The sequence below is a fragment of the Acartia tonsa genome, chromosome 8, assembly GCF_053477335.1.
Source record: "Acartia tonsa isolate MP-2025a chromosome 8, ASM5347733v1, whole genome shotgun sequence".
NCBI classification, from domain to species: domain Eukaryota; kingdom Metazoa; phylum Arthropoda; class Copepoda; order Calanoida; family Acartiidae; genus Acartia; species Acartia tonsa.
Window position 1 is genome coordinate 20,266,022 of NC_137267.1, and position 26,391 is coordinate 20,292,412.

The 26,391-nt window shown below is 30.1% G+C and overlaps 1 protein-coding gene across 1 annotated transcript; it reads left to right on the top strand.

Moving 5' to 3' along the window:
- The first annotated feature begins 3,647 nt into the window (after positions 1-3,647).
- LOC145325452 (putative G-protein coupled receptor No18) lies at positions 3,648-26,391 on the top strand. The gene is made up of 16 exons (XM_080168438.1): positions 3,648-3,790; positions 5,031-5,097; positions 7,693-7,759; positions 9,534-9,639; positions 10,429-10,474; positions 13,246-13,273; positions 13,483-13,553; positions 15,171-15,237; positions 15,470-15,553; positions 17,208-17,302; positions 17,819-17,861; positions 19,575-19,638; positions 20,936-21,041; positions 21,405-21,487; positions 21,797-21,855; positions 25,282-26,391. The coding sequence occupies exons 1-16, from the start codon at positions 3,655-3,657 to the stop codon at positions 25,396-25,398; spliced, it is 1,239 nt and encodes a 412-aa protein (XP_080024564.1). The 5' UTR covers positions 3,648-3,654; the 3' UTR covers positions 25,399-26,391.

Genomic DNA, 26,391 nt, shown 5'->3' on the forward strand with positions numbered 1-26,391 from the left:
AAAACTATTATTATTTAAAAAAGAAATAGTGCTAAAAATTAAAAGCGTACAAATTTACATAAAGATACAAAATTTTCCGTATAAGGAAATGTTTATAATGAAAATTATCAAATTTGACATGGCAAAAAATTGACGGTAAAATTGTGCTTTTTTTAATTTTGAGTGTTTAGTTACATATATTATGAACTTAAGTCCAGGGGGTTCAAGTTTTCTGTGCGCTTCGTGCATGCGTCGGATTATATGATTGGGTAATTAACAAGAAAAGTTAAGTGTAACTTAAAATAGAGAATTAACAGCAGTTTGATATAAACAAAGCGTTTGATACATCATCAAATGTAAATATACAGGTGGGAAAATAGCAGGGATGGAGGGGACATTGGACTATTAATTATACTATAAACACATTCTTATATTCGTTGGCCTATAGAGTAATATAATAAGGTGTATAAACTTTTCCACCAATTATTTGAATATAAATTTTCCGTCCATTGTCTTATCCCTTGTGAACCCTGGAAAAATAAACATATAAGTGCAAACCTAGAAGAGATATATACATTCTAAAATCAAAACAAGTAGTGCAGCAATAACAATCTAATATAACTTTTATAAATTGATAGCGAAAAATAAATGAAGGGGTATAACACAATAGCAATTTATTTTTGCTGGAGGGTTTTTAGGTCTGCTAGGAGAATAACAAATTTAGCGGCATTATGCGCTTATACTCAAAATTTTGAAAATAAACAAGAAAAGCAAAGTTGCGTTGGGTCTAGTGCCCAAAGTCCATAACAACTAAAAGACGAAGACTAAACTGCATTACCTTTGCACCACTTTTGACGTCATATTCTCCATATCGTTTTTAGGGGTTTTCTTTCACACTTCTCCTCTCATTTCCTCATTTTATGACGTCAAAGGAATCAATAGCGACACAAAAGTAATGCAGTTTGGTCTTTGTCCAACTAAAAGAATGAGTTTTACAAATAATTAGTTTCATCGTTATCATGGGGTTTGTTTACATTCGCGCATACCCTAAACCCTCCTCCCACACGCCTTTGGTAGAAATGCAATCATTTTGCCATTAACATCCATATAATGTAAACAAAGATAATGCCAACAAAGTTTTACGTTCCAATTCTAATAAACTAGATAGCGAACACAAACTTTATGTAAAAAAAACTAATAAAATATGAATTGAAAATGTTCGTTAAAATAAGACAAGCAGCCGGTCTATAAATTAATCATTATAATTTACCAAAAGCCGTACAAAAAGTATGCGCCTAATGCCTCTTCTATTTGTAATAAATGCGCTTACAAATCTTTCGCAATTTGTCAGCCTAAGGCCGTGTATGAGAATAACCGGCTTTTTACCACCTGAAAAAACATGAAACTGCTATAAGAATGATATATATTCGACTAGATCTAAAAAAGCTTAGAATGACTCATTAAACACATATACAACAACAATATTTACCGCAAAGAGATTTATTAGTGGCGAAGCTAATTTTTTATTATTTTTAAATCATTGTCTGTACGTCCGTTTGTAAATATAGATGCAGCCGAGCTTTTTTTATAATGAAACAAGATTTCAAATGCTATTAATTAAATACGTGTTAAAACACTTCTGTTAATTTTATTTTAAAAAACACTGCGCTAATATAAATAAAATCATCCTTGTTAATTGTTTATTTTATGATCGGTAAAGGTGCAAATTATGTTTTGTTTATTTTACGTCGTCAATTGTGCAAAACTTTGCTGTGTAAAGTAAATATTATTATTCATTTATGCGGAATTTAGTGTTTATTTTTCTAGAAACCTGGAGATTTAGTTTAGATAATATTCAATTGATCAAGAATTACGATTTAGATACATTAGTAATCATTATATAAAATAACACGATGTCATTCTGCGCGCCTGTTTGTAGCAAAAAATCTCGGTAACTGCTGAACGAATATGGTTCTCCTTTACAGTGAAACTTCTTATAGGTCCAGGGAAGATTTATAAATATTTTGTGGAGATAACTCGCCCCTAGAAAAAAATACCCCTCCCCCCCTCCTCAAGTGCCCCTAGAGGCCTCTAGGGGGCGAAACCGCTAGTCATTATGTAAAATAACATGATGTCATTCTGCGCGCCTGTTTGTCTCTTTGTAGCAAAAAGTCTCGGTAACTGCCGAACGGATATGGTTCTTCTTTACACTGAAGCTTTTTATAGGTATATTTGGGTAAAGGAAATTGCTTCTGAAAAAAAATACCTCCCTTACTAAATATGTTTATGTAAAGGGTCGACTTCCCCCCCTCCCGGGCCTCCCCTCTAGGGGCGTATCCGTTAGTAACAATAATAGTAGGTCTACAGTTTTACAATGAAATTACAAAATAAATTTAACGGGTTGAAAAGTAATTTGATTGAAGAAGTTAATGGACGTCTAATGTCATCAACAATTATCCGTTTTCGATAAAGTTTTAATGGAAGGGACACAATATTGAACAAAAACTAATTTCATTAATTTATTTGGATTTCAAAGAAATGTTAATGTATGCCGCTTTAACAAATTCCATAAATCATGGGGCCAAATATTATGCAAATTTTGATTAGACAAGCCTAGGATTTAGGGTTTAAATAGAATTTTTATGGGTTAAAAGGGATATTCACTTATTAATATAATTTTAAGTAAAAAATTTAATTTCATCAAAGCCTATGTTTTTTTTACCCCAATCTGTATCTGATTATTACAAATCTTTATTCCTCTCCTCTTACAAGTCTCCGTTCAAGATTCTTTTCAAAATTCGGAAGTCTGTTTTATAGTTTTGGAAATGTCAAACTTTTTACATATTTAAACTTTTATGCCAAAGAAATATAGAAATGAACTGAATAATTAAAACAATATAATTACAACAGAACAGTTTCGTTTCATACTGAAAAATCATATAAAGCATCCTATTACAACTAGTTTCAATCTTATAATTTTTTATTTTGATATCCGCGGAAAGCTGTCGCTGCGATAACTATCTATTCCTATCTATTGAAATATTAAAACATAATATTGCTGCGCTTCTTAATCGGATTATTGTCCTTGTTTAATTAGTCTTATTTTAACATTTTATAATAATTTTGTTATAGAATTAATGCAAATTTGTCCATTTTCTTGAACAAAGTTTGCATATAAAATTTGGTTTTGCATATTTTGTTCATTATTTACAACAACCCGGATCGAGATTGAAGTTATGTATTTTATACTTGTGACAAGGATGAAAACTTATAAAACAACTGTATTATAATTAATTTAAATGATATGATATTTTGTCTAATCCTTTCATTAAGTTTTTAATCCAAAGCTTGATAAATTGAATAAGATAAAACCTACAAACAGTATACTTAATTTAAAGTTAAGGCTTGCATTAGAAAAATAAAATTAGGGTCATTAAAATGATAAAAATGATAAAGTTTTGTAACTGGATAAATCCTTTGTAGTAATTACTTTTTACGTTACTAGCTGCTTCGTCCTTAACTTCGAGGGAAGAGAAATACATAAAAGACGTTTTAAAGCTTATACGGAACATTACGCAATCGGATAAGTTATTTTGAGATCTTTAGCTTTATAATTTGGATAATGATATTTTATGAAAATTATGTAAAACTAATTTTATTTCAGAAGACCAAAAAATGCGAGTAGCTCCGCCGTTTCCAGAGTTTGGCGTAGCCGCGTCCGCCGTTGCGTCTACCGTCGCATCAGCCATCGGCGGTGAAGGTCTCTTGTCAACAACCACCGCTGCCACAACAACCAGTTCTGTCATAACCGAGGAATCTTTACATTTTATTTTGGAAGACATATTCCTGGTTTAAAGAGTTGCTTCGCTCTAAAATTATATAGCTGAACATTCACTATAATAGCAATAAAATAGAATATGTGGATATTGTGAGACATTCTCGCATACCCTGATACAATGTTTATCCCAGCTGGCTAATATAACGATACCCCCATCCTTCCCCTATGTCTTTACCCAATCCCCTTCCCTGACCTTGGAGGAATGTATTGACCAATATCTGAGGACTGTATTAGCATACTAAAATTCAATCAAGCATTTAAATTTGGAGGAACATTATAATATAAATATAAATATTGCCAGAGAATTATTCAGATTTGTGAACAAATGCCGGATGGTATTAATGATAAGGTTACTCAATAATTTAGTTTCTATTTAATAGACCAGCGACTTCGCCCGTAGCCTCCAGGGACTTTGCCTCAAGAGGTTTGATTTTTCGTTTTTTTGGGACTTGATTGATTGATAGCATACCTAAATTGAAGACTTTTCCCCTGTCACAATATCCACGTATTCTATATCCATTAACCAGCAGCAGAATATAAAATTTAAATATTATTGGAAATTGTACAGGTAAGGGATATTTTGTCTAAAAAAAACTTTTTTTATAAAAAATGATTTTCAGACAGAAAAGTTTTTGGTTCTTTCACTAATTTGTAGACCATCGAGCCTTATTTATCAATCATTTCTTGCCTCTGCGTAGAGCTCTCACCCCCCCCCCCCAGGGCTCTTTTAACCTTTACTTAATCTAACTTATCCCAAAACAAGCAGTAAAATGTTACTTTCTTCTAAAAATGTGGTTTAAATGCAATGAATTTCCCTCGACATTTTTTTTGTATAATTTTATACATATTCTTTGGATATTCTTTATTATGGACAATTCCAATATTCAATATTACCAATAAAATGCTTATTATACCAATACCATACCTTTCTTTGAAGATTTTTTTTATAATTAAAGAAATATATAAAAAAAGATTTGTTATTTTTCTACTAAATATTTCAATAATAAATTGTCTGTTGATTAGAAAATTTAAAAAAAATGGTACTGGTCAATATGAAAAGGATCATCTTTTTATTTTCTTATTTGTGGATAATTTATATAAAACCATACGATACAAGACTTTTAATCACGGTTCAGAATCGTTTTTATCCAGAGGCTTAGTTTCAATTGTCTTAATAAGAAAGTCATTAAAATAAATTAAAGATTTTTTTATCAGAACTTGTTAAACAGAACTGGTGTAGTGAATTATACACAAGAAGATTATTTTGAATCCTATCCTCAGTAAGTACAATATTTCCAGTAAGGCTTCGAAACCGATTTGATATCCGCTTGATTAGAACCGGTTCTCAACTTAAAAATCATGCATAGTGTCGTATTATGGTTCAAGGGAGAGTTTGTAACTATTAAGAAAAAATGACTAACGTCCAACTTTTGTCTTTACTTTGCAAGGATAAATGGAAAGTGGAGGGTCTACTATGTTAAGTTAAATGCTTTATTTGCGTTGAAAAATCATAAATTAGAATTTAGATATGATTACTTTTTTATCTGTATCTTATTTTGTCGATAAAAGAATCCTTTATTCAATATATATTTTAATTAAAAAGAATATTTTTTTTCGAAAAAAATATCAAATATATAATCCTATAAAACTTTTTTTTATTAAATTTGTTTTGATCATGCAACTTTTGGGTTCACATCCGCTTCATTGTAATATTTTTAAATATTCAACTTTGTTTGGGAGGGGGAGGGGGGGGGGGAGGGGGGGGGGGGTAAAGAAGATAGGTAAATTACAATTTTTGAGTTGTTTTATTGATTTTGATCGGTAATGCGATATTTAATGTGTTGAATATTTATATATTATTAATTGGATGTTGCACCAGATTTTCATGTACTCTGGCAAAGTGATGCTCGCATCTGGCTAAAATAACGATACCCACATGCTCCCTCCCCCTTTACCCCATCCCCTCCCCTCCAACTGGATGAACAAAATGACCAACAAATGAGGTCCATATTAGCAAATTTGCTCCTGTCAATAATCATAATATTTGAATGTCACATTTAAATGTTATCAAACTCCGCTGTTTAATATTAAAATCTTTTTTCCCCATTTAAAATTTACATACATAACCTAAAAAGATAAGAAAAAAGTTTCAAAGGATTTGTGGATTTGAATAATTCTTTTAAGAATCAGGGCTAAAGAAATTATCAAATGAACAAAAAATTGTCTACCATGAAGGTGATAGGTTCGAACACTAGCGAGTGGGATGGGACATAGAACTGTATATTTCACTAATACCTACAGTTTTAAAAGTACGTTCTCTCATTCTTGGACCTTTGGTAAATTAAATAAATTTTTATTAACAATGTCCAAAAATTGTTTATTTTATAGCACACTAAGAATCATTTTATTATCGGGGATACACATCAATTTATCATTCATTAACTTATCCCTTATGATACCTGAATTTTATATAATTTTAAGGGATAAGACAATGCAATTGATATACTATACATACTAATAAGGACCAACCGATCAAAATTCAATATAAGCTCCCCCCAAAAACCTGTAGCTGTTAAATAGGATAACATAGTTATAAAGCTTTGGGTACCAGTGTGATTCACAGCCCAATGGCCTCTCCCTCTTTGTTTTGGTTTACAGACAGCCTGAAAAATGCAGCACTGTGACAAATGCGTATACCTATACCTAAATCCCTGAAAGAACACACACTCCGGGAGGAAGGGGACATTGAGCTGTTTATTACACTGGTCCCCAAAGTATTATAATAATGTTTTCAACAACTTTGTACACTAGGTATATTGAGTTTTCATCAATTCATTAATTCGACAAGTTTAGTGTTCAAACGTTTCAACCACTAACTATAATCCAAAGAAAGGAAAATTTTGTATAATATCATTGGAGATGCAGATCAATTTGGCATTGTCTTATCCCTTTAGATCCCTGAGAAACACTCCAAATATGTTGAATACAATTACAATGTTGCTTCTTTTTCCAACGAAAACCGCGTTGTACCATCACAACAATGATAATAAAATCATATTTTACTCCACGTCATTCTTTGATATATTTTCTAGTGGCGATGCTGCTCTATAATTATCTTTGTATAATGTCCTCCGTCTATCAATAAGTCCGTGGCGATATACGAAAATTGTAATTTTCTCTGTTGCTATTATAAATAGATGCTGATTTTTTTTGTTGAGTAACATAATACAACTTATTTGGTCCGTCAATCTGTCAATCATACCACAAAAGATATTTTTTTATAATGTTTCGTGATTTTCTATTATTTTTCATATCCTTTTTTACTTTCTTCATTTCTTCCCTTTTTTGTGACCCCTGAACACCTGCTCTATAATCTATCTATACACTACTTTGCCCATTTGCTTCGCTACTTATAGATAGATGTCATTTTGATCATTTTATACAAAATACCAAATTTTGATGATCTGTAATAAAGATGCAGCTTTTAAAGAGAGTCTATGTTGCCCTAAAAACTATTTAACAATTTAAAAGATGCAGAACATAGAGCGTTTTGTCTAGTTCCATAGATTTATTTAGAAATATATTTCGGTGAACATGGCACCCTCTTCAGTCTAATGCTGTTTAGCTGGATGTTAAGTCTTAATAATTATTTTATTTCTGTTGAAATCTATGTATTTGTAGCGGGACAAAGTGTCTCAAAAATCAGCCATGTGACGTCATAAAAATAAGTGATTATCCATCTCTTTTTAGGGGTTTTCTTTCCCACTTCTCCTTTCATCTCCCTCATTTTTAGGACAAGTCACATGGCTGAGACGCTTTGTCCCGCTACATGTATTTTCATCGCTGCGCTTTAATAATTAATTATAATTTTGTAGTGACGAGGAGCAGGGAATTGGTCTGTGGATTTTTTTGGCTTTTCTCATTTGTGTTAATGTAGTCACAGTAAGTAGAACATAATTTTATAATACATTTATTACCCTAGTAGATGGTACATCAGACACTATAATCCGTCAAACAAAAAAGAATTTTGGGGTACAGTCCCTTTCGTGACATCGTCTCATAAGGGGCGTTTCGTCGTGTTTTCAAGTAGCCTTTGATAGGTTTTTTTTAGATTAGGTTAGGTGATTGCCCTCATAGTTAGGTAATCGGCCCCGCAGGGTTAGACCCCCCCCCCCAAGAAAGGCTAGAATATTATGATCTCATGGTGGGAGGGTACTTACTTTAATGTACGTAAAATACTTATCATTATTTGACTTACACTTTCCTTAATCGTATTTATTTTATTGGATAGAACGTTGATTAGAAACCATTGTGTTGTATCCACATGGGCTTTCAACATACAATTGATTCTTAGAATTATTTTTTGGTGTTCAATCCCTTACGCACATGAATCACATGAGAATCACCAAAAACGCAAATCAGCAAAAATTGCCTATTCCCTATTTTTAACTCATTCTCCTAATAAATTACCCACTCTTACTTATTAATTTGATGTCATTTTGCGAATAATAAATACAAAACGGATATGATATTTTGTGGAAGTTATGTCACAGCGATATTTTACGTTCTTTGCCAAGGATATAGGATAATTAAAGGAATATAAAAAAACTTTCACCCTCATTGGATTGTGATTGGATGGTTCAAATATAAAAGTGTCCAAACGTTTGAAACAGTAATGTTAATCTACAGAAGGGAAACATAGTTTAATAATTGGGGATGTAAATTGATTAATATTATCTTAATATTATTTACTAAGTATATTTGCGATTACTTTTATTTAATGAAATCTTCCAATTTTTAACATGTACAAAACGGCCTGCTATATTGCTTCAAGATCCATGTCAGATCTATATAGGAAATAAATGTCTATAAACGAGCTCAAGTTTTCCAAGGAATATTTGTTTAAAACTCATAGTGCTCAAATAATCCATAATAAACTCTCATTGCCCAGAACGATAAGACCCATTATTTTACTTTATTAAAAATAAATTCCTTTTTTTAATTTCATGTTGCTATTTACCTTATATCAATGTATTTAATTTCTAATCATAAAAAAGAAAATTTAGATTTATAATATAATAAATTTAAGAAAACTCTATTTTAAAAGAATTCGATTGTGGCGACACTTTGTGTGTTCAAATATTAAACTAAAATTGTAATCATCATTATTAACCCTTTGGTGATGGTAATGTAAAGAAAAAAATATAATTTAAAAAATCTTTTTAAAATCATTTAGATTATTAAATATTTACTTTCTTTTAGATAGTAATGCCGGGTGAGGAAAATAGATTTATTGAGAAATAGATATGCATATAGAAAACTAGCCAATAGGGAGATAATTATATCGAGCCAACTCTAGTCTTTTCATATAGATTACATCGACAATAGATAAAAAAAATTATAGTAGTAACGGATGACATATTATCGACATCAAAGAGCCTTTTTCCAGTATGGCTTCGAAACCGATTAATATCCGCTGAGTTAGAACCAGTTCTCAGCTATACTGAAAATTCATGTATAGCATCGTATTACAGACAATTTTTCATCAGCATTAAAATGAAAATCTTAAAATTAATACCAGTTATGTTAGTCCATGCCTTCGGTTCAATAGTAATAACAAAACTGGTTTTGATCTTATAATTTTTCATTTAAATACCTACGGAAAGCTGTCCATAACTATTCTGGCCTTTTTAAAAACCTTTATATATTATTTTAGGTAGTAGGTAACTTGCTGATCCTGTTTTGTTACTGGCTGAATCCAAACCTGCACATACCAGCAAACATCCACATTGTCTCGCTCAGTGTGTCAGATTTAGCCTTAGGTAGCTTTTGTATTAATTTTTAGTAGAGAAGCTATTCTGTAGCCCCAAAATTAGCCTTAAATGTCCGTCAAAGGCTGCTGATATTATAGGAGTCTAATTTTTCTATTTAACTCATTCTCATTTAAACAAAAACTCATTTTTATGCTAAAATGTGGTTTAATTTTGGTTTTTGATTTTTATTTTTTACCCCGAGGTAGTCATTTTTCCCCTGAGGTAATTATGATTTCTTTTAGTAATTAATAAAAATTCTAAAATCATGGGAACTTCAGTCGTGTGAGGCTTGTGGTGCAGAACTGAGATTCTGTTCACCGGTTGCCATGCTCAGGGGAAAAAATTACTACCTCGGGGATAAAAATGATACCAGGGAAAAAAAATGACTACCTCAGGGAGAAAAAAGAATATTTACATCCACTATTTAAGGGGTCGTTTATGTGAGAATGCTTTTTGACTGCTAAATAGCTGCTTTTCTTATTTCTCATTTCTTTTTGTACGGCTTGGTGTTGTTTCAAACAGTTTTCTCAAAAAAAGGGTTTTCAAAAAATGTTTTAAACAAAACATTCATATTTTTGAAAACGAATGAACGTAAAAAAAGTATCCATATTTTTAAAAAGTTTTTTGTTATATTCTATGAAAACTTTCAGTCTATTGAAACTTTTTGATTTTATATCTATTTTAGGTTAACTATAAGAAAATATTTTTTGTTGTTGAAATAAAAGACTTTGTGTAATGTATATCATTGTTTTAATCCTTTTATTTAAAATTTTAGATTTTTATTTATATATTTTTTAGGCATTTTGGTTCTACCGTTTGCTATCATGAAGACGTATCTAAATATGTAAGTATTTTTTTAAAACTTTTTTAGCAGAAAAAACCATGAACGAAATTTTGATAATCAAACGCATTTTGTTATGTATTGCATAGATTGGTAGTAATGGCTAACCATTGCATTGTTGGACATATCTTTGATAAAGAGCATTTAATAAAAAACGGCCTTTTCTTTTTTTAACATTTTAGAATAAATACACTAATTTTAAGGAAGGTTTCGTGATTTTTATAAAAATAAACTATTACCTTTTTAAAAGCGAATCTTTTCTATAATTAGGGTCGGCCAGGACGTCCGTCCGTACATAACGGATAGCTCTTTTCGTTAATTTAGGCAAGTTAGAATTGTCCTATCGATTTCAAACTTTGCATGATGATTCCTATATGAGTTAGGGACAAGTTAGAAAGCAAAGCAACCCTATAATCGTTACAAGAAAGTCCGTACGTCCATTTTAAACATGTTGTTTTTTACCTTTTTCAACATCAAATTTTTATGTGATAAAATTATCCGATTGGTCTGATTTTTAAATAACTGATTCCTAGGACAACAAAGCACATAGTTATAAGCAAAGCATCACTATAATAAAATCCTAAAAATGTAAGTATATCCTTAAACAATATCCTGTATTCCAGCAGTTTTCCAGCAGATTTACTTACAATTTTGTTTCGTTTGACTTTTATACATTTATATCCTTATTATTTAGTTCAGACACTTTACAAGTGTTAATGTCCGCTTGTCCTACCGTTTCAGAGCTTCGCTTTTATGGATGTTTTCATCCTTTTCGAAAATGTATTTTCTGAATAGCTATATTAATTGATATCAATTCTATATAATTGTAATAATGGCCAAGATATATTTCTATGTACCTAATTATTTCTATAATATAAATTTCTAAGTAACAAAGATAATTTTGTCCATAATCAGCGCAGAAATCCTTATAATAAAGTAACTGGAAGTTTGTGTGATTGTACCGAAGGATCTCGCTAACCACTGAACCGACAAGGTTCTCCTGTACATGGTAGCTTCTCATCGATCCTTGTAAGGTTTATAGGTACTGATTTCAAATAAATGAAAATAGGTTTTCCAATTCAACTCCCACCTCCTCAAGTTCTCCTAGAGGCCTCTAGGGGCGTAGCTGCTATTATAACATAAGGTATCAGCATCTTCAATTTCTCCATGTATTTTTTCAGTCGTTGTAATCAAACAAGAATGATATCTTTGACTGAGAGACGAGCGGACTTACACAAAACCAAAATTAGCTTTGCTACAAAAATATAGTTTTTAATATATACATAAAGTTTTCCTTAAAATAAACATATTTTGTCACAAGATTATTAAATCAAAATATATATAAAAATATGTGCCTGCCTAATAAAATTAACCTACTTTGTAACATAACATTTTAAGAGCATGAGTATTAGTATATTTGAATAATATATTTCTTTTAGAAGCGTATCTACTCCATAACTGGGGTAGGTATGTACGTCTGTACAACGGTAACTAATGATAATTGCTTAGTTATGGCCCCTTATTTTTTCTCACTTTTATTATTTCTTTTTTATAGCCTCTAACTTTTTCTATTATATTTTTTTCTCGGTTATGAGAACATCTTTTAAGTGTATTGTGCAATAATATTAGCTTATCTATAATCTATAATAGCCAGGGAAGTGGGGAATTGAAAATAAATAACATATTACAAAAACATAGATTGGATGAATCTTAATAGAAGATCCAGGTATAGTCTCTTTCGTGGCAACGCCCCTTAAGGAGTGATTCGTCATATTTTGAAAATGGCTTTTGATAGATTATTTTAGGTTAGGTTATATTGGGTTAGATGATTACCCTGCAGGGTTAGACAATTGGCCACGCAGGGAAATAGGAAGAAACGCCCCTTAAGGGGCGTTGCCACAAAAGGGAGTATACCCGAAGATCTCTTTTATTGTTCTATTCCTGCCGAATTTGAGAATATAATACACATATATTATACACATAATATGTTTGGTGTGCGACCAGTTGTATATGTAATTATTTTATATTTGCTAAAAGACAAAATAACAAATTTATTAAAAGGGATATGTACAAAAATTGCACAGCTTATTGTAATGGCAAAAGATTACACATAAAACGTTACAACTGTTCTAAGCTCTAGTTTTTGGAAATATAAATAACACCTTTGTGCTGTTTGTATTTTAGTAGCTATGTTGAAAAATGTGAGGTTGTGGGTGGAAAATGCAACTTGCGAGTAAAAGATAAAAATCGTCTAACTATTGGTTACATAGTTTATAATTAAAGGGTGCATTTTATGCACACCCTTTAAGGTGATATACATTTTGCGGAAATGATTAAAAACCAATATATTTATGCAACTTTAAAAGAATCCTTACAAGGGTATTAGCAACAACAATAACTGTCTCTAATAGATATTTAGAGTTAGAGTTCTACAAATGAAAAAAGACAATTTAATCTTAAAATAAAAGTAACAGTATATCCGAATGTCTTTGTATCGAAGGGTCTAACTTCCTAACTGATATGGTTCTTCTTTATATTGCAGGCACTTATAGATCCAGAATACTGTCGTGGGGGATAACTCAACCCTTTTAAGCGACATCGCCAATAAAAAAAATCATTCCCCATGAATAAAAAACAAAAAAAATCTTCTTCAAACTAAAATTGATAGTATAGATGGTCCGGGTTGATTTCCCCTTCATTCCCTCAAGTGCCTAATGAGGCCTTTGATAAAAATAATATCGATTTTATTTAGATTTAATCATTGTATTTTTTAGGTGGCCTATGTCAGACGAGTTTTGTAAGGTATGATTTTTTTTTACTTTTTTTCAACGACAATTAGATCCATAGATACTTAGAGGTGCAGCAACAACAAGCGAGCAAACTTTAATGGTTAAGAAACATTAAAGTATTATTCTGCTACAATAAAGCTTTTTTCAGTTAATTAATAATTTAAATTTTAAAGATTTCAAGTTGTAAGAGAAATTTTGATATTTAATCTAATTTTTTTATAGGCTTGGCTGTTTATGGATCTGCTTTTATCAACAATCTCCATTTTTAATTTGATCAACATTGCTATAGACAGGTATTGTCATAAAATTGTATTTGAAACAGAGAGGGAGTGGACAATAGACTCTAAATTATACTTGTTTCCAAAGTTGTATAATTACTCTATCTAACTCGGCAGCTTAATAACTTTTATTAAAAACTTTTGATTGGTTCCAAACTAGCAGGAGTAATTTTGTTAATGATTATTGGGGATGTACACCAATTTATCGTCTTTTGTCTTATATCTTAAATTCAATGATTTTCATTTATGTTTTGCAACTTAATACAATATGTAGTACATGATATTTTTAATGATATTATATGCAAAATATAACAGTGGTTTTCCTTAAAGTGCTTGACGAGTAATGACCCCCGCCCCCCCCCCCCTCCCCGCCGCTGTTTTTCAAACCAATTGAGAATAATTGATAATATTATTAGTATTTTTTTTCTGTGTGAGGGTGTCCTAACCCTGCATGGTTACCCCTCCACCCAATGTAACCTAACCTAAAGTTATACACTAACACAAAAATACTAACACATCTCTCTTATTTTAAATAAATTCAATATTATATTTGTGCTTGACTAGACAATTTGAGGGAAACCGCTACGGAAAATTCAAATTAATTTTATAGTACATGATTATTTTCCTTATATCATTTAATGCAAAAAATAATTAGTATATTAACTCAAACAGAAGCCATACTAAATTAACCTTTCATACTATATGTATATGTACACCAGATTAGGTCTCAGTACAAATTAAAATTAAATCTTATATTATGATTAAAGAATAAGGCATTAGAAGAAAAAATAGTATCATTTTTCTCCTTTTCAACAGATTTAGAAACGTCCTGATGGTCTAAGTTTTGTAAATATTGAATGTTGAAACAGTCAATTAGCTCTTTGGTGATTTTCTAATCTAAATGAGTCCTATTTCGATTAGGCAAAGTGATTTAGAAAAAAAAATATCAGTCATTCTAAAAAAATAGCTAGGATATATGAAACATCTAATATTCATACTAATCATTAATGGACAAACGGACAAAGTGAGTTAACGGGTAAATGTTTAGTGATCATAAAATTATAGAAAATATAAAATCATAAAATATTTTCTAGCAAGATCGACAGACCAACGAAAAAAGTAAATCATATAATCAAGGCTTATTTGCAGAGAAAAGCTTCACGAAAATCTGCAGTCTATCTTAATATTTTCAGACATACAGACGGACAGACTTTTCGAATCATAGAGTAGCTTTGCAAGAAAAGTTGAAATAAGTTTTTTACAACGGATGATTTTTTTCCTGATTGTTAATTAATGTTCGTCAATCACGTTCTTAAGGATTAATCAATCAGTTTTATAATTACTTCTCTTTCATTTCTTTGCTCTTATTTTTAATCAAAACCAGAAACAAAACTAGCGCAGCAATGTATGAGACATTTTTTTGGATCTACTGCAGTTCACAGTAAAATATTGCTGGTAACAAATATTGCCAAAAATCTATGAATTTTAAAGGCTGCTAGCTGCCAAATGGCTAAACATACAGATCATACTCGCACACCATTTTAAGCGGTATAAGAAGGCCACCCGCCACCTACATGACAGTAAGCCGACATGTTAGCAATTATCCGCGGATCACCTATTTTTTTCCTTTAGATTTGAAGCAGTCAGACGTCCTTTCACATACAGCGTGACAACCAGTATAATCATTTCTGTTAAAAGGGTAAGTAAAGTTATTTTAAACAAACAAACATTACAAGATATAAATCGATTATATTTGATATGTTATATATCTTGTTCATTTTGAATAATAGCATATGTGTAGGCCCTGCAGGGGCCTACACATAAGGGGTACTATCCCTACGGAGATCTTCTAACCTTTACCTAATACCTAAAGATATGCTTTTTTGGGGATCCATATGTGAAATGAGGCAAATCTTCAACCTTTTTTTTAGGTGGTTGTATGTTGGTTAGTCGGCGTAGTGGCGTGCTTACCCATGCTCAAACTATCAAATAACTTCGCCACCTGTGGCTTTATGGTAAGTAATCCACCTGACAGAGTAGCAGAAAAACTTCTATAAGTAATATGTCAAACGTTTATTTTCGGCCAAACGACGTTTTGAATAATTAAAATCAAACTTTGTCAAGCCAATATTTATAATCTTTTGTCTATCAAAACAACGATTTTATACTGTAAATGTTGTCAAGAAAGAAAAATTTTAAGCAGAAAATTAATCTTTAGCTGGTGAGGAGATGGTCTCCATTTATTTTAACATATCAAACTACAACAACCTTAAAAACTTCGAAATTTTCAAATTGTTTGACAGTATAAAAACAAGTATGACAACATCCATAAGAAGTACATGAGAAATGTAGCCCAAAATTGATGGAGAAATGGACAAAGATAATTATAAAGCTGTTCATGGGTCTTAAAAAGAAAGGTAGAAAAAAAAACAGAAAAGAGAAGGATATGATAAATAATAAAAAAATACATAAATATCAAATACATTTTTTTGTCTTTTGTAGCATGACCAACGGACCTAGTACGCTGTCCTTTGGTAATGGGGTTCTTTACAAAAGTACAGTCTATCTTAATAAGAATCCGAGGAAATAAATTTCCCCCACTAGCGTTAAGGACGGACTGACAGACGGACGAACATATAGACAAGGTGAATTATCGATTAGCTTCTATTAAATTTATAGAATGATAGGTAAATTTTCAAAACTTGTCATAAAGTTTAAAGAAGTTTACTTTAAATTTTAGTAAAACTTTTATAAAAATTGAGAAAATTGTTCAGTTTTATTTGGGAAATTTAATATTTGTTTTCATGGAAAATCTACAAAATTGTGTACAGAAATTAAAAATGATAAAGTAATTCCAGCAAAGTAATTAAAGATTAGAATTATATAAAAAGATACACAGCTTATATAAATATTTGACAAGAACCTTCAAATTTAAAGGGGCGGCCAGAATTATGAAGCTTCATAATCATATGTTAGTATAGGTTTAGTAAATGGAGTAATAAGACAATGGACGATTTGTTGATATTCATCCCATAATGATGATAAATAAAATTACTCTTTCTGCAATTGAAAATTTTACCTCTATCATCACTGAGATATCGTAGTTATAAATTTTTGGGTTAGGTACGACATATAATGATTAGGGTGGGTCGATTTTGGAATTTCATATTACTACACATTGGCTAGGGTTACTGGGCCAATATAAAGCCCTGTGAAACAACGGGCGCGAGGTGGGTATAAAATTTGCCCGCCTCCTTATAAAACCGAAAATTATAATTCCTTCAAACACAGGCATGTTGCATATCAAAATTACGAATCTAAAAACTATTTTGAAAAATATTGATCCTAGTTCAAATAGATCGAATTAAGTACCTAAAACAGCTGATTTAGTCAAAACTGTTTATTTTGGTAGGTTTTTTGAAGATCAGTTCAGACTGAATCAATATTTTTTAAAACGGTTTTCTGATTCGTAATCAGCATTTCAAAAATGTAATGTGAAAATTCCAAAAAGCTTGCAAATCGACCCACCCTAATAATGATTTATAGTCCAATGTCCCCTCCCTCCCAGAATAAATTTCGCAGCTATGAAGTTAGAGGGGGGGGGGGGGATCGCTTAACTTTCAAAATGTTGTTCCTATACCAATATGCCCAACAAACATAATTTTCTAGATTGAGGATAAAACGTGGCTGGCCAATTATTTGATTGCTGTCTGTTTTCTTATTCCACTGGTCGTTCTATCTCTTCTTTACATCAAGATATTCACGTAAGTATTTTGTTGGATCACAGGATAATTCACTGTCCGATTTTGTACAACATATATTGTGTAATTATTGTTTATGTACTAAAATTACCAAACGAAAGATACTTTTAAAACACAATGTTTATTCCACTTTTGGTAGAGCGTTTTATTGTTTATTTGCCTATGTACTTTTAAAACTTGTGCACATTTTCTGACAATGGTTAGATGAATTTAGTATTCACAAGGGATGTAGAATATACGTGGATATTATAACAGGGGGAAAATTGTCGCCAATTAAGCTTGATATTTCATGGAAATCGTTTATTGGCCAGTTTGTTTATCCAGTAGGAGAGAAGTGGATAGCGTTGGAGGGGATTGAATGAAAAATCGATATTTTAAATTTATTAGAGAACATGAAAGTCTGGTGTAAGATCCAAGTAATGATATATCCATTGTTGTTAGATGAATTTAGATACTTTTCTTTGCACTTAAACTTTTCTTTTAGTGTTGTCATCCTTGTTGATTAAAAATATATTTTAGAACATTCAAGGAACGCCTTTCAAGTAGAATAAGAAGCTGTCATGTAAGTATAGAATTTATTCTCATACATAAAACTATTGAAAAGTATTTTTGTTGGTTAGTCTATCTATATGTTATGCACTTTTTTAACTTTTAAAGATAGCTAGTTTTGACAAAGATATAAAGGAATAATAAAGGGATATAGTACACTGTTTATTTAAACCATAAACAATAAAGTAAAATAAAAGGCATGCCATACAATTAATAAACATTTCAAAGAAGATTTTACATCAAACTTAACAGAATTAATTAAACTTATAATATGTATACTGTACATTTGATTGAATTTCTCATGTTTTTAAATAGAGTCTTAATGTTTTTGTAATAAAACTTTTTTGTTTATTTAAAACTTTCATAATTTTATCTATAATTGATTTTTGGTTGTAATTGTCATTCAAATTTTGTACAGAAAATTACTACGTTTCTGTTTAAATAATAGAATCAAACAAAAATGTGTACACTTTCTAACCAATATTGTGATCAGATTGTTATTATAAGTCCAATTAGGAAATTAATCATCTAGAAGTTCCATATTCATTGTTAACATTTACAGGGATCTAAAGAGATAAGACAATGGCCGATAAGTTGATGTACGTCTCCAATAATGATAAACAAAATTATCCCTGCTGTAGGCTAAAATTATTGATTGAAATGTTTCAAACCTTAACTTAATAAACCAACCAATAAAAATTCATTCAAAGTTTTCAAAGTTGTTTAGCCAACTAATATGGAAACCTTATTATAAAACCTTGGGGACTAGTGTAATTAACAGCCCATTGTCCCCCCTCTCTCTCTGAATCATTGAAGTTTTACTGTTCAATTCACCTTTTACTTATTGGGTAAAGAAATTAAGCAATTTAAATCAAGGATGATATCCATTAAAATAGAAAGCTCAGAATTATTAAACCAAAAACAGTCAAAGAAATATACAAAAGAAATATTTTTTTTCTTTCCATTATATTTACTTATAAAATCACTTTATATATATTTTTTTAGATTTTACAAATCATTATACAAATTGATAATTTCTATGAAATCAATGACGTTCTTTACATCCGTTTGAGATCAATTAATTAATATCAATGAAATTTGAGAAAAATTAACAATTAGATAAAAAGTTATAACATATTAAGTGTAATATCTTTTAAAAAATTTCACAACTTTTCTACAATGAATGTTTGTCCGTTGTCAATTGCACTGATGATAACCTAACCTCATGGCTTGTTGTTGACATAAAATTTCTAAGGCTAGCCTAGTAGTTAGGGTTTCCTTAGTCCAAGGCTATCATATGAATTAAAAAAAGAATATGTTCAACCTTTAAACACAGAGAATGTCATGGTTTATAAACAGGCAAAACTCTTTATCAGAGACATTTAGAAATTTCTGATGAATTAGATCAATTTTCGGATTAAATATGTTTTTAGAGACAATATAAAGAATCCTTTTATAAAAAGTAGTAAGTTTTTTTAATGAAGCTTAAGATTTTAATAACTACTGAACTGATTGAGTTTTCCTTTATAAGGGAGCCTCACAAAGGTTCTTTATTGGTTTTAGAGATATATATAGAGATATGTATAAGATATAAGTCTTTGGATGGTTTTAGGCTTTTTTCCTAATCTTCCCTATCCATTTCAATACTGATCAACTAGAAACTAAATGCTCAGCCGATTGTTACTATATAATTCAGCACAATTAAAAAATGCGCCAAATATTTTAGGTGGTCTGTAATGCAGCTGGTACAATCACTACGACAATTCAGCAGGAAGATCCCACCTCACATGGTAAGGATTTATTTTATGATTTACATTTTCACGGAGGCGTTGTTTTTGTCCTGTTTAGTTTCATCAAAAGGCTAAGGCTAAGGCACTTTTTAAGGCTCATAATGAACCGTGTTAGCTTTTTTTTCAATGCGAAAAAGATTTTTCTGTCGATATTTTATTATTAGAAACCAATATCTACATTATTTAAATTTTAAGGATGAAATTAGTTTTTTTTTTAACGAGATTGCGTGAGTTGTTAGGATGATTATTTTATGCTTTTTTTACAAGATGTAAATGTCTTTATATCAAGGAGAAAGAGACAATTGGTCTTTAAATTACATTGGTACCCAAAGTTTTATAACCATTTTATTTGTACTTTTATCGACATTTGATTGTTTGATTCCCAACTAGTAGTACCCAAACTTTTTAACCATAAGTTTTAATCTTTAGATGGAGTAATTTTGTCTATCGTCATTGGGGATGTGTGTAAATGAATTTATCTTTAATTGTCTTATCCCTTAATATATTGATTACTAACTAGTCAAGATTGCATGACAACATGTTTGTCTTTATTATAGTTAGGTCAGGGAGGGGAGTATTAATGGCATTTAGTTTTATTGATTTAACAAATTATTTAAATTTAATTAATATAAATTTTTTTTTAAGATCACTAACTTTTATAAAAACATAAAATATGTCATTGAACAAATTGCTATTTTAAATTTTTGTCGTATTTGGATAAATAAATAGACGATAAATTGATGTACATCTCCAATGACAATAAAAAAATGACCCCCTCTGTATATGAAGATTTCTAATAGAGAAAAATGTCAAAGAAACATTTTTTAATTAACTGGAAGTTTTTTGGGATGAAAAGATATTTTTATTAAAATCTATTGATTAAGATTTTGCGTTAATTAAATAACACGAAAAGTATTTTTCCATTTTGTTTCCGCGTTTTATATATTCATTGTATTTTTTTGATTCAATTAAAAACAATCTGATTTTCAAATCTATCTGCCAATCAAAAAGAATTATTATTTTTACAAAATATATTAGTTTAATTATTCAGAAAGAATGGGGACGCTTGACTGTAATCTTTACTGCTACCCACACTAACATTCTCTATCATACATAGGCTTAAATCCTTTTGCTTTTTCTTTTTAATCTTGATTATTTTTTGCCTTGAACTAGCAATGAACAAAGGATATTTTTGTTGCATAGAAGGGATAATTTTGTTGATCATCATTGGATATATACTTTTATTATTCAAGATTCAGATTAAGATTCCTGATTTTAACTCTTTATTATTCTGTAGGAGAGGAAACCCAGATAGCTACAAATGTTGAGACCAAGATAAGTAGTCGCCGTAACCCGGCCAACCCAGCTACGGGAGAGAGGGCTATTTCAACCGCCCTAGCCAGGTAATCAGTACAAATTTTATACATAGAAGGGGGGGGGGGGGGATTAGACTGTTCATTGTACCCACAGAATTATTAACAAGTGTATTATTCGCTGGTTTCAAGGCATATTATAAACGTTAAGTAAACACAAACACAAAACATCAGAGACTAGAGATTGTGATCTAGAAAAACAATTCTAAGTGAAAAATTTCCCCACAACCCTCTTCCGTTATTACTCCCCGTCTTACCCACTTCTCTTTAGCTACATAAATAAACTGTTTTACGCCAACTCTACGCCAACAAAATATTTAATTTTCAAATGGAATTAATTGGCTGAATCACATACCTTGACAAAACATTACCTAACGGATTTATTTTGTGCAGAGAGCGACGCCTTTTGGTTGTGATGGTGCTTGTTGTTGGATGTTTCATCTGCTGTTACCTACCTTTCTGGACATGCTTTCTAGGTACAAATTAACCTTGGCTAGAAGCGCAGCTACTCTATAACTGGCGGATGTCTGACCGTCCGTTCATAAAAAATTACAAAGTCTATTGTTTCTACGAAATTTCTTAATATATCTCTCTATCAATCTATTCCTGTCTCTTTTTATCCATCCCTCTTTCTCTTTCTATCGCTCTCTTTCTCTTCCTATCTTTCTTTCTCTCTTTTCCCTTCATTTCCTTCTTCTCTTTATTTCATTTACTTTATGTACACAATATTCTCATTTTCTTAATCCAAACTTTTATAACTATTATTAATAGAATAAATTGTTTAGTGATTCTGAATTGTTCAACATGTGCCATCCCAAGCAAAAATGTTCTAATATTTCTACAGGCAAAAACACACATTAAATCTTAAAAACAAAAATTAACACGTTTGCATACTTGTAAGTTAAAAACATTAGGTACTTTAACTAAATTTGTGTCCAAACTTTTTAACCAGTAGTTTTAATTTAAAGAAGGGTAATTTTGATCATCATCATTGAGTATGTACATCAATTTTGCTTCAATAAGGTACAAAAATTTATATTTTGAAATTTTTCTTTAAATATCCAATACATTTGTCCCTAAAGATCACATAACTTTCCTGGTAAAAGTTACTCAACTATTGTGGTATATCAATAATTTATATAAAATAAAATATTTAGGTATCTATTCCTTCTCAAAAATATTTCTATACAATATACATATTTTTCCAATATTCATGTACATTTTTTTGTAATCAGGAAACAGTTTAAATAATAATAATACTTTCATAGACTTTTAACGTGCGATTTTAGATTTTAGGATTTAATATTTTTCTAATTTAAAAACAACAACAAAAACAAACTGAAAGGATTAAAACTTGTACTTGTACTTGTACCTTTAATCTTAAATAATTAGTGAATGACGTTGATAGACTACTGGATCACGGAAATATATTTGATAGTGGGGACATTGATATAAGCCGGATATGATAAAGTAGATTAGCCCCTAGACCCTAGGAGATTTTTCTTTAGAAGTGGAGGGCAAAAAAATGAGCCTTATACTACCCTAATGCTTTTCTAAAGATAAAAACTACGAATAATTAGATGACTCTTCTTTCAATAAGGCATTAAAAGTAAGACAATAATTAACTTTAAAAGATATCTGCTCAAATAGACTCAAATTTATTTCAAATGTCCCATGGGTTATTTCCAACAAATTAAGAAAAAACAAACAAAAGAAGAAGTATTTAATCAAACTTCAAGTTTTCGTTTTATAAACAATTTTCTTTGAAATCATTTTTATTTGAAGAGATACAGAAAAAAGTCTATTAAATCTTTTTTTATTTTTAAAAATGATACATTTATGTCAGCATACCTTTCTCACAAAGGGTAAACCTACCTGTGGCTAGTGGCTGCGCCCCTAGCATCTAAGGTATCTGTACTTAAAGGGGAAGGACTTTGGCAAAAAATAGACCATCATTAAATTCTAATTTTTAAATAGAATAGCCTAAACTATATCTAAAGTGGAGAACTCAAATAGTTCGATTAGCCAGATCTTAATGTACAAACAAAAAGCATCTTACTACTTTATATAGTAGCATATAATTATATGTATACAGGGAAGGAGGGGCATTGGGCTGTTTATTGCAATAGTCCCAAAAGTTTTATAATAACCCCTTCTTATTCGTTGGCTTAAAACTTTGCGGACTTTTATGAATTTTGAATAGTTGGTTTCTTAATCTATGTGTTCTACCGTTTCTATCGCTATTTGTAATCTACAGAAATGGTATTTCATGTATTTTCATTGGCGATATACATCAATGTATCGGCCATTGTCTTATCCCTTTGGATTCCTGCTTAAAAACACTCAAAAAGTGTTATTAAAACCAACTTTGTTGTGAAAATATAATGGATGGAAAATATAAGATAAAGTTAAAAGTATTTAAGTGCTTTATCGACAAGATAAAACATTCATTTTAAAAAATGTGAGCTACTTTGTAATTCACGTTTACTGTTAAACATATAAAGATAAACCTTGATTCTACTTGGTTGATTCCTAGGACGAAGAGGCACAATGTATAATTCTATAAATGCTAAAAGTCTGTAATGTTCATCGCTCGTTTGGACAACTTATTTTGTTAAGCCATGCTTTTACAAATGTTGTTATCCTTGTTTAAGTATAAAATTACATTGTAGTATGCTGGATAAGTAGGATAAGTCAACAGTACAACATTAACCTCATATGGTGTAGGCAAATAGTAGTTGCTTTCACACAAAAAGCGTGTAGAGCCCTGATACCCCCCACCCACCCATATTTTTAGGGGAAAAAATGCCTAGCCCTGCTGTGGGTCTAACACTGTAGTGCCCTATCCCTAACCCTGCAGAACAACAAAGTATCAAAAATAATGTAACAAAAAACTACTTATCCCCCTAATTTTCACATTTTTAAAAATGAGGATGGGGAGGGTGAATCAGTTTGTGTAATTTCCCAAAAAAGTCAGTAACAAAGCAAAATTCTCAAAGGATGAGACAAAGGAATATACATCTATGTTTATTCCATAATTCTAGTTTGCTAACCAATCAAATTTAATAAAAGGAACCAAAAACATAGGGACCAATTTTTTAAAATGTGTAGAACAATTTGACCAAAAAGGTGTAGTTCACATTTTGTTCGTTTTAAGGGCTTTAAGCATGTGTGACTAAGCATAAACAAACAAAAAATTCAATTTCTTTTAGATTTGACAGATTATTGAGTTTTATTGGCCATGAAGGTTAATAAATCTATTATAAAAAACTCTTTTCCTTGATTTTTTCTCGTGTAAATTGTTATAAATTATTCTTGTAATAGAAAAGTAAAGTAATAAAAAGCTCCAAAGGGATTATTTACGTCTGCAGACTTAGAAACAATTCTATAAGAGAATAGGAACATTATGTCCATAACAAGCGCTGCAATAACAAGATAATTTTATCTTTATGGATGTTGAAATCTTCTATTAATTTATATATATAATTAACATAAAGAAAAAAAAGAGTTCAGACATTTATTATAAATGTGTTTAGATTATCTTTCTGAAATAAATATTTTCTTACTTAAAATTTCCAAAAAAAATGGAACATACAGTTATAAATATATTCTTTAGATGGACGTATGGACAAACTACAGTAATAGAATAGCTACACTGTTTACAATCACATTATGAAGACAATATAATAACGTCTTAATTGTCATGAATTATAAGCATTAATTTGTAATACAATATTTAATATAAATAATATAATTTTAGTTTTTCCTTTTCATATAAATTAGAATGTTAACAAACTTTATTTCAAAGTTGATATTAGAAAAGACAAAGAAGGAAAATTACTTGAAAGTGGATAAAATTATTCCTCGTATTCATTCGAATCCGGTGGATAGGAACCGGTTCTCATCCATACGAAAACACTATGTCTAGCATCGTATTATATCCAGCTTTCTACGAATATAAAAATGTACAATCATAAGATTAAAACTAGTTTTTTAGCCCCGAGGTGCCGTTTATAATACGATGCGAGAAATAACTATTAAAGAAACCTTTCCTTGAAGGGAAATAGAATAAAATGTAAAATTATAAAAAAAAAATGAAAGGGGGAATCAAACCTTTACCAATTGTTGAAAGTCCTTGCTTTCAAGTATTCTTTTAAACCTTTTTTTAATTCGGGAAAGATTTTAATTAAAAGCTCTTATAGTAATAAACTACTGAAAACTTGTATCTACCGTGATAAACAAAATCTAATGTGTGTTTTGTTTAAATTAGTGGCTGGCCTACTCAAATTCAGCGCTGAACCCAATAATCTACAATATATTCAACAGTGAGTACAGGAATGCCGCGAGAATAATTCTGCGCAAACTTATGTGCAGAAAGGATAAGTAAAGTAAATACTTGCAGACATTTGGAACAATACTACAGACATTTTGAATAGTGCTTCAGACACTTTGAACAAAACTACAGTCATTTGGAATAAAACTGCAGACATTATTAATAGTACAACAGACATTTGGAATAAAATTAAAGACATATGTAAAATTATTAAGCTAAAAATTTCAAGAAAAAATAACTTAAAACAAGAAATAAATATTAGTATTAAATTTGCTTTTTTGATAAAACAGTTTGAAGAATTTATAGACAGCTATAATAAATATTGTTAAACATTTTTTATATAAGATATTTAGATTTTAATGAAAAGGTTGTTAAATTTGTAGATTTTCATAATATATTGAATTTCTATAAATATAAAAATTTATGTATATAAAAATTTATCTTGAATTGTCAGATTTTGTAATTTTGTTCCTTCAGGATTTTTCATGAATTTAAAAATTTTTATATTTTTATAATTGTTAATAAAGAATCCTTTTAAAATTAATAATTTCTTTTGCTATTAAATATTTAACAAAAAAACCAAATCATATTTAATGATTTTAATTGTATAATTTGTATTATAAGATGATTTTTCTTAAATAGTGGAGAGTTTGAAATGATTTTATGAAACTACTTTTCGCATAATTTAAATCTTTCTAAACATATTGCGATACCTAAAACTAAACTTTTATCCAAAAGAACTGCTTTTGAAGTTTTGTACAATTCATGATTTAATAAAAGTCTTCAAAGTTTTTTTTTATAAAAGTTCGGGACCAGTATAATTCATAGTTGAATGTCCCCCCCATTCTGATAATAGTCAAATGCTCAGATTTACTTATCATCATTTCAAATTCCCTACTCCAAAACTTACCTAATCTTGTAATCTGTTGTGATAATCATTAAATATATGATACGATATAATCAATAATGTGTAATATTATTTTTTATAATTTAATTATATATTATATGTGTTTTAAATAAATGGAAATAAATATTGTTAAAAAAAAA